Source organism: Phyllostomus hastatus, unplaced genomic scaffold, assembly GCF_019186645.2.
Source record: "Phyllostomus hastatus isolate PE091 unplaced genomic scaffold, TTU_PhHast_1.1 phas_contig_147, whole genome shotgun sequence".
Lineage (NCBI taxonomy): Eukaryota > Metazoa > Chordata > Mammalia > Chiroptera > Phyllostomidae > Phyllostomus > Phyllostomus hastatus.
The window spans coordinates 7,140,261-7,154,500 of record NW_025333603.1 but is presented as its reverse complement, the minus strand read 5'-3'; the positions used below and the strand labels follow the sequence as shown (position 1 = coordinate 7,154,500).

The window sequence follows — 14,240 nt, the reverse complement described above, 5'->3', positions numbered from 1 at the left end:
GACCACAGGTGGCAACCGAGGTGTCAGAGGTGCTCCAGCAGGTGAGGAAGCGGAGAGTCCCATACCAGGGTCTTCCCTTCTCAGTTCTCGGTCTGTCCGTCTGATGGCGGCCGGGGAACCCAGGCCTGCGCTGGTGTGTGCTCCACATCGCGCTCGCCCTGGACTCCCTTTCTCAGCCAGCCTCCGCAGACCACACAACCCAGCTGGGCTTTCGTAAGACTGTTTGAGCCTTATAGGATTTATTGTTATGGTTATGCTCGTATCATACCAAATAATATAGGTGTTCTGTGTAGCATGTTTAAATAAATTTAAGTAAAAATTTCTAGCCACTTTTAAGAACAATAATGTATAAGTAGTAACAATATAGAGGCCCACTGATATGTCATGTCAAAAATCAACAAGGGCCCTGGCTGGCGTAGCTCAGTGGATTGAGCACAGGCTGCGAACCAAAGTATCGCAGGTTCAATTCCCAGTCAGGGCACATAACTGGGTTGCAGGCCACAGTCCCCAGCAACCGCACATTGATGTCTCTCTCTCTCTCTCTTTCTCCCTCCCTTCCCTCTCTAAAAATAAATAAATAAATTCTTTAAAAAAAATCAACAAGGGCTAGAAAAAGTTCAGGTTTGAGAAACACTGACCTGATTTTTAAAAGGGGGGAAAAAAGCCCCCTTTTTACTGAAAAAAGGCTCAGAGTCACAGGGGGAAGGGGATGCCTTCTAGGCCAATGCTCCTTCCATCACTTCAGGCTTCCTCCACCAGGGAGCCCTCCTTGATCTGCTACCTGGTACTCAGGTTCCTGCCCTCAGTAAAGCCTCAGTATAGTGAGTATGGTTTCTGCCCCCAAGGCCTGATGCATAGTAGGGCTTCCCTTGAGCATGTCCCAGACCAGAAGATGGTCCCAGGGGGAAGGACTTGCTCCAGGCTTCTGAAGGGAGAAGAACCAAGTTCCTGATGCTCATGAGGCCCAGAGAGCATGCCCCCAGGCCCCTGCACAGAGCTGCCCTCCACAGCCACCCCAGCCCCAGAGCCTCCACCCTGCGAGGGACCAGGCAGGGATCTCTGGCCCCACTTGACTGAAGGGTAGACTGAGGCCCAGAGAGGTCCAGGGCCACACACTGAGGGGGACTGAGCCAGAACTGGCACCTGGGCCCGGTGGCCCTCAGCCCCACTTCGTCTGGCTGAGCTCCAGTCCTGGGGCCGAGTGGGTCGGGGGTCCCAGAAAGCAGGTAGTTACCTTGTTTCCTGAAAATCCCACAAACTCCAGCAACCGTAGGATCCTAGTAGGGAGCATGGACAGCGTCTGCAGGAACAAAGGCAGGCGGGCACAGGGAGGGGCCCAGGTGTGCCCAGTGGGGCTCAGGCCTGTGTCTAATCCTGGGGGTGCAGGCCCTGTGTCTAATCCTGGGGGCTCAGGCCCTGGTCTAATCCTGGGGGTGCAGGCCCTGTGTCTAATCCTGGGGGCTCAGCCCTGGTCTAATCCTGGGGGTGCAGGCCCTGTGTTTGTAATCCTGGGGGCTCAGGCCCTGGTCTAATCCTGGGGGCTCAGCCCTGTGTCTAGTCCTGGAGGCTCGGCCCTGGTCTAATCCTTGGGGTGGAGGCCTGTGTCTAATCCTGGCAGTGCAGGCCCTGTGTTTGTAATCCTGGGGGTGCAGGCCCTGTGTTTGTAATCCTGGGGGTGCAGGCCCTGTGTCTGCAATGCCCCCGGGTTCCCAGGAAAGCCAGCTTCCCCAGATAGGGAAGTGTTACAGCATGACAGGAGCAGACTGCATCCAATTCCTAGTCTCACCACTCCCAGCTGGGTCACCTTGGGCAATACACATCCTCTCTATGCCTCAGTTTCCTCATCTGTAAAATGGGAATAATAAAAGCCCCTACCTCATAAGGGTACTGTGCAGATGGGTCAAATTAATATGTGTAAAGCACATAGCAGGGGGCCTGCATGTAATAATCAGCTGTTGTAATTGTTACATTGGATCCCTACTTGGCACAGGGGCTCTGTCATTGCATTCAATACTTAGAACAGTCCTGCATGGAAGGGACTACTGCCCCTTTTGACAGATGGGGAAACAGAGGCCCAGGTAAGTGACAGGACATGTCCAAGGCCCCAAAGCTCATCAGAGGTGGAGCCAGTCCTTGAACTCAAGGAGAGTTTGGCTATAACCTGCATCCAACACACTTTGCAGTTTGTATTCCTCAGCACCCGGCCTGGACTCACTGCTCCCATTTTACATATAAGGAAACGAACTCAGACCCGGGCAGGGATCCCTGCCCCAAGGCCTGCTCTTGGAACAGGCTTTGCCTGAAGTGGAGAGAACAGCCCTGCCCTGTATTCCCTACCCCCTTACATATATAGACACACACACACACACACACACACACACACACACACACACACACACTTTGGAAAAGTCCCCAGGCCAGGAGGCTGAATTTTCCATGGGCAGCTCCTCCCAGGAGCAGATACGGTTCTTCTGAGTCTCTCTGCTCTACTCACACTGTTCCTTCTGCCCAGTGTGCTCTTCCCTGCCTGGAAAACTTCCCCCACCTATGGGTCATCCGAGATCCAGCTCAAATACCACTCCCTCCAGGAAGAAAGCTTCCCCACCTCTCCCAAAAAGGAGTTTGGCTCTCCAGTCCCCATGGGTCACCAGCTGTTTCCGGGCCTCTCTCCTTCCCCCCGCTAGGCAAAGTCAGCCACCAGGTCCCCAGGGAGCTGATTTATTGTTTTCAGTTTTTGGTGCTCTAAATACTGCCACTGTGGTAGATTTCAAACTTTCAACTTGGCCTGGGAAGGAATGCGCAGCAGGGACTCCAGAGCCAGTGCCAGCACCCACGCCCACCCGCACCCCAGCTGAGCCCCTGAGGCTGCAACATATCTGCTTACTGCGGGGTCCCAGGGTCGGCACAGGGCCCAGCACAGGAGCCCAGCAAAGCACATGTGTGCGGCTGGGGCGTGCAGGGGAGGCTGTTTGAGCCCAGACACTTGGACATGGGGAGGGGCACTCCCACTCACCAGGTTGAAGGCGCCCATGCCGAGCTTCACACCTCCTACGAAGTGCCTGTGGTTCTCTCCCTTGCAGTATTGTGAGGACTGCACGAGGTTGTCCAGCTCCCTGCAGAGGGAAGCAAAGTCACGTAGTGGGGGCTGCGGCTCGTTCCAGCCCAGCCTACGTTGCCCCCATTGCCAGCCGATCTCAGGACTTATGCAGGTTTACACCAGTCCCGGCAATCCAGAAGGCTGATATCCAAGGAGTTTCCAGCCCCATCTCCCACTATAACAGCACACTCCTTGTCCTCAGTGTCCGCTATGTCAGCCATAGTGCACCTGCCTTGGCCAACACCCAGGCACTTGCCTGTGCTCTGCGTTTTGTCTAAAACACTTTCTCAGCCTGGGCACTGCTGGCATCCTAGGCTGCATGACCCTTTGGGGGGGATAGTGCATCACAAGATGTTGGGCAGCATGCCTGACCCCCCTACCCACTAGACGCCGGCTGTGACAACCAAAGTGTCTCATGGGGAGGGGTGCAAAGTCACCCCCAGTGGAGAACCACTGGGCTAGCTCCAGCAGCCCCTCTTTCAGGAAGTCTCCTGGAGTCTCTCCGTTAGAATCCAGCCCTCTTTCCCCTGGCCACCAACTGTACCAAGCCCATGTCCCAGCCTGCCTGGGGCAGGACAGAGGCTCTAGTATGTGCCCGTCATCTTCCCCAGCCTTGAGCACCTGGAGGACCTTTAACCAGCAAACATTGACTGTGGTCTCTCTGTGCCAGACACTGAAGGGCAGCAGGGAGCAAAGCCACCAGGCGGCTGCCCTCACGAGTCTCCCTTCTAGAGGGCAGACCCCTATGGAGTCAACTGTGAAGGTAAGAAAGGCCTTGAAGAAAGACACCGGGGCCTGACCGAGTCTGGGTTCAGGGAAGGCTCCCAGTGGAGCTGACATTTGAGCTGAAAACTGAGGGATGAGGAGGGATGAGCCTGGCACAGAGAGAATGTTCCTGGCAGGGAGGACAACGTGTCCAAAGTCCGTGAGGCAGGAATGAACTTGGCACGTCTGAAGAGCTGAAGGAGTGCCCGAACACCTGAGGCGCAGTGCGGCGGGAGATGTGAGGAGGGCAGCGGGGGGCTCTGGGGAGTGACTTGGCAAGAGGAGCCTCAGGACTTGGCAGAGGGCGACCTGACAAGGTTTGCGCTTTGCAAACATCACGCTGGCAGCCGGTGGGGAGACGGAGGAGGCAGAACGCTTGTCTGGTTTCCCTCTCACATTCCCGGCACAGGCCCACGGGGCGTGTGGTGCCCACATACTGCATGGGTGTTACACCAGCGATACCTTGCAGTCAGACTCAGAATAGCTCTGCAGGGAAACGGTCGCATTAAATGGGGGAAATAGAGATGATAAATAGCCTCAAGTCGATTCAAGTTGACTTTTAATGGAAAACGATTTTTTAATGCCAAATGGGCAGTGGGGGTGAGGGGAGATGTGCTTTCAGAGCTGTTTTCACTTTGGAATGGCAGACATTTGTGGTGCCACGTTAGGTAAAAGTGCTCTGTGTTGAGTCTTCATTCTTTCATCCATAAAATTGGCCTATGCCTTGCCCAGTGCTGGGATGGCACAGAAATGATCTGGCCCTCAGGTAGCTCCCACCTTAGGGGGCACTTGGGGTGTGTGTGGTAACCACCCCTGTGTTCTGGAGACGTCAAGGAAGGCTTCAGGGGGAAAGTGACATTTGGACTGGGCTTTAATGGGTGTGTAGGAGTTCTGCTGCTGTTCTCAAAATTACCGTGTCCTTCCCCCTGCCCCCACCAGCCCAAGCTGTTTGTGCAGAATCTATGTCTTATGTTCTGTGAGTTCAAGGTCAGGCACAGAGTAAGCACTCAGGGGAACCATGAGACACACCCAGGAAAATGAGGGGAATAACATTCCAGAAAACTGAGGTCCTGAGGGTACAGAAAGCTGCCTGAGGTCAGCCAGCGTTCTAGGCTTCCTGCCTCCGGCCGGTGTTCTCCAGCTCCCACAAAGCAGCCCGAGGCACAGGGCAGCAGACGCTGTGCCCCAGGACCCCCAGGCCAGCCCCACTCACTTGTAGGTCTGATAGCTGTTTCGAACTTTGATGCCGCCCTTGATGAAGCTCACCATGTTCTCATCCTGCAGGAGGGAGAGATGCTAAGAGCTGGGCCTGGGTGGGTAGCCAGCAGCTTAAGAAAGATCACACAAGGCTCTGGGCTCTGCCTTCCCCTTCCTGGGTCCAGCTCTTTGAGGGGCCCTGGGGGAATGGGGTCAGAGGTCAGCCAAACCAGGCTCCTTACCCTTGGGACTTGAGATGAGGGTCTTATTTACTAACCGAGACCTCCAAAATGCCCAGCGATTTGACTACAACCCCCCTCACCAGCTTTGCATGTGTATTACGCGCTTGGAGAAAGGCCTCGTGATTCACCCAAGGTTCACAGTGCCTCCTGTGGGTGCAGGGCGGGGTGTGGGAAAGGAAGAGGGATGCCCGGTTTTGGATTGTTTGTGTTTTTCACAAGCTGCTATGTATCACATTTGTAATTTAAAGCACTAGCACCAAGAGCCCACCCAGCAGTTCCACTCCTGAGTTTACACCCAGGAAAAATGATGAACACAGGCTGCAGAAGTCACCTTCAAGAATGTTTACAGCACCGCTGTTCACAGCCGCCAAGACCCAGAAACAACCCAAACACCCTTCAGGAGGAGAATGGATGAACAAGCCGGTATATTCAGAGAAGGATCGCTACACAGCCACATAGGCTGGGTGAAGAAAGCAAGTCCCACACAGATCGAAGCCAACTAAAACATAATATGCTGTTCAGACACGAATCAGAAGATGAAAAAGCTATTTTCCAAAAAATAGGGTGGGGGATGATAAACATAAACTCTAGCTAGGGGTCTCCCTCTGGGGAGGGAGGCAGGGCACAGGGTGGAGAGGGGCCCAGAGGGCGAGGAGACTTGCTAGCAATGTTCTGATCTCAGGGCGGGGGGCGGGGGTGCAGTTCATGAATGTGTGTTTATTTACTGTGTGTAACACTAGAATAAACAAAGAAAATAAAAGGCCGTTCATGATGCAATTATTATAGTGATCCTAATGAAGGATTAGGATCAATCCAATTCTAATCACCAGAGGACCAAAAAGATAGAAAAATAGCAAACAAAGATAAACAGCACCCAACAATAAATTTTATATGTGTTTTTCCACCCTAATGTACATATTTGCATGATGATTATATGTGATCATTCTAACCCAACTTTCTGGTAAAATCCTGAGGTGCTGGTTCTCCTGGTTACCACTGTGTGGTAAGGAGTGTGGGCTCCTCGTGGCCAGACCTGGGTCAAATCCCAGCTCTGCCATTTGCTAACCACGTGACTTTGGGAACATGGCTCCTCCCCTCAGACCCTCCCTTTTGCAGGCCTGTGAGATGAAGATTAAATAATATATGTAGTTGTACATAAACACAAACATGCAGCATGTGTAAGGTATGTAAAAACTACATGCCTGTAATGTATGCACAAAGCCTGGTATGTTGTAGACACTAGAAGTCAACTTATCAGTTGAACAAATCAGTATGAAGCAGGCTTTATGACCATGCCTGTGTCCCACGTGATCCTTACCAGGAAGGCGGCAGTCACGAGCTAGAAGCATATCCTGGTAGCAGATGGGACACGTGTGCTCTGTGTGGAGCGGGTAAAGCCCATGACCTCTGCCACTGAGCCTGGCCAGGGCTGGGAGTGTCGCTTCAACCACAACAGGGCTGATCATGGCAGCTATAGGCCCTTCTGTCTTTGTCATGGTGATCCATCTTCTGAAATCCCCAGGCTGCTTGTACAAGCAGAGGGTTCCTACCTGCAGGAAAGTCAGGGCTGCTCTCTGAAGCAGGCACTCTGCATAGCAGACCTCAGCGTGGATTTCCTCTGTGGGGAGAAAACCAAAGCCCTGTGGCCTCCTGGGACTCTTGGCAGGAGGCTTGGGCTAAATCCTCCCCACCCCCACTTCCCAAAAAAGCAAAGGGAGCCTGAGTCAGTACCCTCCCCATCCTCCACCCCATCTCCCAGGTCAGCTTGTGCAGCACTCACCGCTGTTCTGAATTGGCTTACATTTCCTGCCCCCTTGTCTGCCCCAGTCCCCCCATCCCACCACCCAGAGTGTCAGCACAGGGCCCTCAGCCTGCTCTCTGCTCCCCAAGCATCACTGTATCCGGGCCCCAAGACCCGGACAGTGTTGGATCGGGCAAGGAGAAGGCACTGGGTTGCACAGATGAACAAAGAATCTGTGAGAGTAAAGGAAGGAGACCTAACACAGCCCAGGAGTCAGGGAAGACTTCCAGAAGAAAGGGCATTTGAGTTGAAAAAGGAATGAAAAATGAGGAAGCAATAGCTTTCTAGGAAGAAGCCCAGGAGAGCCAAACAACTGAGATGTTGGGGGACAGCTGAAGCACAGACGGTTGAAATGGGGCGAGGTGAGGAAAGAAAGGGGGTAGGTGCAGAGGACCCTGAATCTGGGGGACAGGGTTGGGGGGAGGACTACAGACTTGGTCCTACAGGCGACAGGGAGCTACAGACGGTATGAAGGAGAGAATAGCACCATCACATGCATTGTTTCTTGCTGGAATCTTCTAGGGCTCTCCAGGTGGGGAAGGACATTTGCCCCTATACTGAAGAGCCCCAAATAGCTCACAGGTGGCTGCTGCTGCTGCTTGCAGAACTGAAGAGGCTGCTCAGGCGCTGGCAGCCCGGACTGTCTCCTCCACTGCTTTCAGTTCCCTCCCCCCATGTGTCAGCCTCTAGACCACATTCCTCTGGGGCACAGGGGTCCATCTCTACTACAGTCAAGCCAGTAAACCTAACTGCACATGCAATGCTGAGCCCCCCTGGCCTGAGGAACCAAGTACATAGGCCTTATGACAGCATTTTCCTTCCTGGATTCCCAGGCGCTTAGCAGGTGATGCTATCAAGGAAGTGAGTCTTGTTTGCTCTCCCATCACCTGAGAGCCACTCCTCAAAAGGCCCCAGGTTTGGCCCACGTGTGTCCCAGCCAGGGCCCTGCCCCCTCAGTGGGACTGGGAAGATAACTGCCCCTTCCTGCCCCTCTCAGGCCTGGAACTGGGCTGCCTGGGGCAGGCAGGATTGAGAAGACATCTGGATGAGGCCACACCTTCGGTGAACTGATCCATAGTGGGGCGGTGCACCAGGCTGCTGAAGGAGTCTGTTACAGAGGACTTCTTCCGGTGCCTAGAGAGGGAAAGGGGGCCTCTGATCATTCAGGGACGTGAGTGAGGGTCCCAGCTGGGCTCTGACCACATCTGCCCCTCCCATAGGATGCCCCCCACCCAGTCCCACACTGAACTCCTGGCAACTCCCCCAAATCCATGGCTTTCTCACACTGGTGTCCCTGCTCTTCCCTCTGCTTGGAGCTCCCCCATCCCTGCACTGCTCCTAGTCATCCTTCAACCAGCTCTGGCATCACCTCCTCCAAAAAGCCTTTCCTGCTCCTCCACAACCCCTTGGGCACCATGCTGGGATGTCACTGTTTATGACTGTCTTCCCACCAGGCAGCGTGAGCGTCAGGCAGCCCAGGTCTGACGATTCCCTAGGTGGCCAGCACCCAGCACAGGGCCTAGCCTAGGGCAAGCACGAGTGTGTGCCTGCTGAATGATGGCCACATGCAGGGTCTGTCGGTTCACTGATTTAAGCAGTTAGCATATACTGAACACCTGTCACACGCCAGGGGCTGCCATGACACTTTCCTGCAGCCCCAGGGCAACCCTATCATCACACCCATTTTACAGACAGGGAAAGCCAGGTCCCCAGAGGGACCCACCCAAGGCCAAAGAGTTATCAAGGGACAGCCAGGTTTGGTCTCCTCCCAAACATGCCTGGCCCCCGGGAGCTGCTCAGTGAGTGGCTCAGACAAGAAGGGTCCTGAGGCAGCGCTGACAGGGACAGGTGTTAGCACTTGGGGACACATCCTTTTAGCCGAAAGGAGCAGCATTCATCACAGCACTTTCAGCGCTGGGATAGGCCAGCGTGACAGAAGGATGGGCCTCACGACCCCTCAGCCCTGCCTGCCCTGTGGCCTGACCTCTGACATAGCAACTGCGCCTCCTTCATCATGTTGCCAGCAAGCAGGATGTCCTGAGGGTCAAAGGTCATCATGGCCTGCATCTCCAGGATGGTGGCATACGTCAGCGAGTGGTACATGCTCTCCTTGGTCCTGCCAGAGAGAGAGGACATGAGAGTTCCAACTCCTAAGACTCCAGAGACAGCCAGCCCTGTGCCAACCAGCCACCACCCCCTCTCCCATCTGCATGGGGGCCAAGGAGAGGAAGAGGCTTGCCCAAGGTCTAAAGACCTCAGATCCCAGCTGAGGAGCTTTAAGTGACTTAAAGCCAAATCTGAGCCTCAGTTTCTCTTCCGTTCCGTACAGAGAGCAGCAACAAGGCTGCTGTGAAGGTTCAATTAAAATTGGCCCGAGGCCACACTTCCCTTCCTTCAGCCAGGGCTGGCCCCTCGCCTTCTACCCTGCCCCCCACAGGCGGAGCCCAGGTCCTGTCGGTGGGATCTCTCCGGGCAAGTTTCCTGGGCCTCCTCACTGGCTTCCCGCCTCCTGCCTCTTCCCATTCCACCATCTAGATGACCGTGTCTCTCCCTGGTTAAACCCTCTGTAGCTCCCACATCCCGTGAGGTAATGCTCGGGTCCAAGGCTCCATGCAGTGCAGGGCCTGCCCACCTCCCCAGCCCAGCCCTCTTGTCGCTTCCGCTCTGTGATCTGGTCACATTCAAGGCTGAACCACACATGCTCTCCTCAAGAAAATCCCACGGTCTCCCTCCTTCCAGGCCTTTACGCATGCTGGTCCCTCAGCTTGAGATACCCTTCCCCTACCCTCATGTCCCCTGACTGTCAAGGCCTTTAAATGCCTCCCAGGCCCCTGGGAACCCAGGGCTCACCCCTCAGGAGGCAGGCGTCTCTGACCACAGCAAGGCCCCCACTGGACCTACATCAGCAGAAGCACAGCTCTTTCCCCAGACCTCGGGCACCTCAAGGACAGAGCTTGTATGGGACACATCTCTGTCCTCAGCACCATGTACGGGACCAACGAGCCTACCTCAGGCAGCCGGCCTTGCCCTCCAGCCCTCAACAAAAGGGTGTGCTGGGGCTGGGGTAGGGGGTGGGGACAGTCACTCTAACAAATGGAGAGAGCTGCAGGGAGGGGGAGGGATGAGGACAAAGCCAGTCCCTCTTTGTACTCGGGGAAGTCAGAGTGTGGCTGGGCCTTGATTTATGCTTCTGCAAAATGGGGGTGATGATGCTGACCTACCCAGCTCCTTGTGGCGCTGGTTGGGGAGTACCCTTGCCTGGCACACAGCAGGTGCTGCAAGTGGTTTCACTCCCTTCCCCACATCCCCTCATTAATTAGTTAGAAACTCCTAAGTGCTAGGCTTACATTGGGAATTTCAGAGCAAAAGGATGACTAAGGTTTATAGACTGTTCTATTGTACAATCATAATCATGTGACTTTATGCATTTTCCTGCTTTTCTCATTCACAAAACACCTCTGTAAATTGTTGCTTTTATTTATTTATTTTTTTTTACTTCTGAGTGGCCCTCAGGTGACATCATCCTTGGAAGTCAAAGGTTTGGGAAAGAGACAAATGGCTGGTCCACCCCTCACCAGCCCCATTGGGACACCTCCCAGATCTCTGCTGGAACCGTTCGATCTGAGAGCAGCGGCCTGTGGCAAGGAGTCCACAGCCCATGGTGGGGGCAGAGCTCAGGCTGCAGAGTCCCTCAGACGCAGGTTGGAATCTCGGCCTTGCTAGTTACCAGCTGTGTGGTTCTGGTGAGTCTCGCAGCCTTTCTGAGCCTCAAGTTTCTCCTCTGTAAAAGGGATACAATAATCCTTCTCTTCCAGACCTTGGGGGCTTAAATAGGATGCCACATGGTCAATGATCAATAAATGTGAGTCCCTCCGTGTCCAGCCAGGGTCAAGAGTTATTACCCCGGTGAAAGCTTTCTCCACGGGGAGGGGGCTCTCCCCCAGCACACAGACCCATGCCCACTCCTGACAACCCCCTCCCGCCAGGCCTCTCTAATTCTCAAGCCCCTGCCTTTCTCTTCCTCTCTCCCCTAACCCCCACCCCAGCACACCAGCTCCACCCACTCAACCCACGTGCTGAGCCCAGTCTGGTGCTGGGCCCACAAGGAGGAACAACACCCTCCCCCCATCCCAGGGAAGCTGGCAGGCAAAGTGGAATTTCCAGTCTGAGGCCCAAGGCCACAGCATGCTCCTGGCCCTTCCCCAGCCCACCACCTGGAAGCTCCCCAACTATGGAACGGACTGGGATTCGGGATACAGAGGCATCACAACCTCCCTGACCTCAAACACTCCCAGTGCTGTTTGCACTCCACAGACTTCTCGTTTGCACACACAGCGTCCAGACCCCTGGGAGCAACAGCCCTCTCACCTCTGAGCTAGACCAGCTATGGGACATGATGCCCACTAGGGTCTCACCTTCTGGGCTCAGACTGACTATGAAGATGGGGAGGGCACTGAAAGAGCCCTCAGAAGAGCTGGTGTGGAACCAGGGACTCCATGGCCACCTGGAGGTCAGCTAAGTCCAGAGGCCCCCAGCCCTTCCCTCCTCCACCAGTAGCCAAGGCTCAGGCCCTTGTCATCTACTTGTTTGCCATCCTTGTCCCCATCATCTGGGTCTCCTGGCTCTGACCCAACCCCCAATGATCCTTCCTGGGGCACCCCCTCAGTCCCAGCCTAAGGTCCCACTTCCGAGGGCCTCTCTGGGCAGGCTGCACTAGACTGAAAGGCAGAAACAGCACCCAACCCGCCTCCCAAGCCTTTTTATTTACTTCACTATAGTTAAAGCCCTTCCATCGCACGTCTGGGTCCTCTCAGACCCCACCTCACTGCCCTCTTCTCCAGCCCGACCACCTTCTGGGGACTCGTACTCCCAGCCCCGCTTCCGTCACCCAGCCCTCCCCTTCCGGGACCTGCTCCAGCTCTCCTCACTCCAACCAGGCCAGCGTCTCTGCTCCTTGAATACACGAGACCCCCCTCCATCACTGTAAGGCCCTTGCACAGAGTTTGCTCTGCCTAGAAATACCCTCCACCCGACTGACTCCTCATCCAGCCCATCTCAACCTCAGTGTCACTTCCTCCAGGAAGACGTCAGGCTGGCTTCATGGTGGGATCTGTGCAGTGGCACTGGGACTCATGCCTAAAAAGGCCCAATGCTCGCTTGGTTTGATTCTCTGCTATTGCTGCCTTGAAATCCTTAATAATTTTTGAACAGGACCCCATATTTTCATCTTTCAGTGCACCCCAGAAATTATGTGGCCAGTCCTACAGCCCTCCTGGCCAGCCCCTCCCCGTGAGTTTGGGGTCCAGGTATAACTCCCAACACCCCTCATTACTTGTTTCACTGAGAACAGCCCAAGCCTTGCTCGGTACCGCAGCCCTAGAACCCAGCACACAGCTGGGCCCATGGGAACACTCATGAGGTTTTGCTGAATGAACCAGGAACAGGTGCCCAAATCACCTCTTCCCATGGATCACACCTTCACCTCATCATCATCCCACAGAATGACTCTGCCTCGGGAGCCCAAACTGATGCCACCTCCCTACCTTCCTGCTTTGGCTCAGAACGCCCCCTGCCCCGCCCCCCCCCTCCAGCCTGTCTTCTCTTCCTGATGTCTCAACTTACTTCTTCATACCAGCCACTCTCTTGTGAAATACTCACTGCTGAGCCTTCCAACCTCCTGCTGCACCCACTTAGGAACCACAGCCACGCAACTGCCCACTTTGTCCCAACCAACCCTGAAGGAAGCCACCAGCTACAGAGGCACACTCTGAGCAGAGGCCACCAACCCCAGCCAGGCCTGTCACACTAAAACTTTTCCCCTCTCCTCCTCACCCCCAACACCAGCCTGCCCCCTCACTCTCAGCAAGGGGCTTTGCCTCTCTCCTCAGGGGAACCCCAGGGCATAGCATGAAAACACTCGGAACTTCCTGCACCTGCACAGGCCTGATCAACCTCCTTCCCTCCCTCCTGGTGGAGGAGGCAGGTGCGAGTCCTCCCGCCCAAAGTAAACTCCTCCACCTGCTCGAGCTCTGAGACAGCCCCAGAGGCTGTGGGCTGTGGAGCTGGGTGGGCCTGGACTTGAATCCTGGCTGTGCAACTTGTCAGCTGGGATTATTTTTTCATCAAGAAGACCAGAATGGAGTAGCTACCATGTTCCAGAGACAGTGTTCAGGGACAGACACAGCGTCAATCAAAATGAACTTGAAACAAAGACAACACTACTCAACAAGTGACAGACTGAAGCAGGGGGGCAAGCAGGAGCTCTCTGAAGGCAAAAGAACAGTAACATCCCCCACTGCCTGGGGTTAGGACAATGAAAGGAGACACTTTGTACACAATGAGGAACAGTGAAGGGAACGGAACACCAACATCTTTCCAAGCTTTAAAGGCTGTGACTGCGGAGGGGAGGCCGTTTTGAGCCAGAATTGTTTTCTGGAGACCAGTGGTTCTCACCTGAGGTGGAGAGATATTTTTGCCGCCCCCAGACATTTGGCAATATCTGGAAACATTTTTTGTTTGTCACAAGGGGCATGAGGAGTGTGCTACTGACATCTACTGTTTAGGGGGAAACTCTTAAATTCAGAAAGAAAGTAAAGGTCCTTTTCTAGAATGAGGATAAAGAGAAGCTACGCTACCTTCCATGTGTGGTAAAAGGTGGCCTCATGTGCAGACTGTCTCTGTGGTGCCACCTTTAGGAAGAGGGGATGTGAGGTGGCCCCTCATTGAGGAGGGGCTGCAGGGGGGTCACTTAGGGATTCTGTGGTGGGTACAGCTTGAGGGACTGGGTGCAGCATGATATCTGGTTTAAACAGTTTCCTCTGGGCCTGGGCCCTGCCTCCCTTCTGTTAGCCCCATGTCTGCAGGACAGTTTAGAGTTAGACCAAGGGATGGCCCAGTCTTAGCTGGGCTTTAGGGGATAAGGAGACAGGCCAGTGTCTGGGCTTGGCGTGTGGGTAGGGCAGGCGGAGCAGCTGTACGCTGGGCATCCTGGCCAGTGAGGGAAGGCAGCCACAGTCTGGGGGTCAGGGCTGAGTAAGGGACAGGTAATGACCAGGATGGAAATGGAGTCAGGAGTCTTCCGAAAACACTGGAAGGGGACACTGGATGTTCGGGGACAGAGCAGGAAGAGGCTTGGCCT

General features: G+C 54.7%; 1 protein-coding gene across 2 annotated transcripts in view; it reads right to left on the bottom strand.

Annotated features, from left to right (window-relative positions):
• TTC39A (tetratricopeptide repeat domain 39A) overlaps window positions 1-14,240 on the bottom strand; it is a 53,987-nt gene that overhangs the window by 13,561 nt on the left and 26,186 nt on the right. For both annotated transcript variants that reach the window (XM_045858376.1, XM_045858382.1), the window contains exons 3-8: window positions 9,087-9,218; window positions 8,160-8,236; window positions 6,852-6,919; window positions 5,076-5,140; window positions 3,014-3,113; window positions 1,235-1,300 (exon numbers count right to left, since the gene is read on the bottom strand). In XM_045858376.1, coding sequence (XP_045714332.1) covers window positions 1,235-1,300; window positions 3,014-3,113; window positions 5,076-5,140; window positions 6,852-6,919; window positions 8,160-8,236; window positions 9,087-9,218 — 508 coding nt within the window. The remainder of the gene's footprint in view (window positions 1-1,234; window positions 1,301-3,013; window positions 3,114-5,075; window positions 5,141-6,851; window positions 6,920-8,159; window positions 8,237-9,086; window positions 9,219-14,240) is intronic.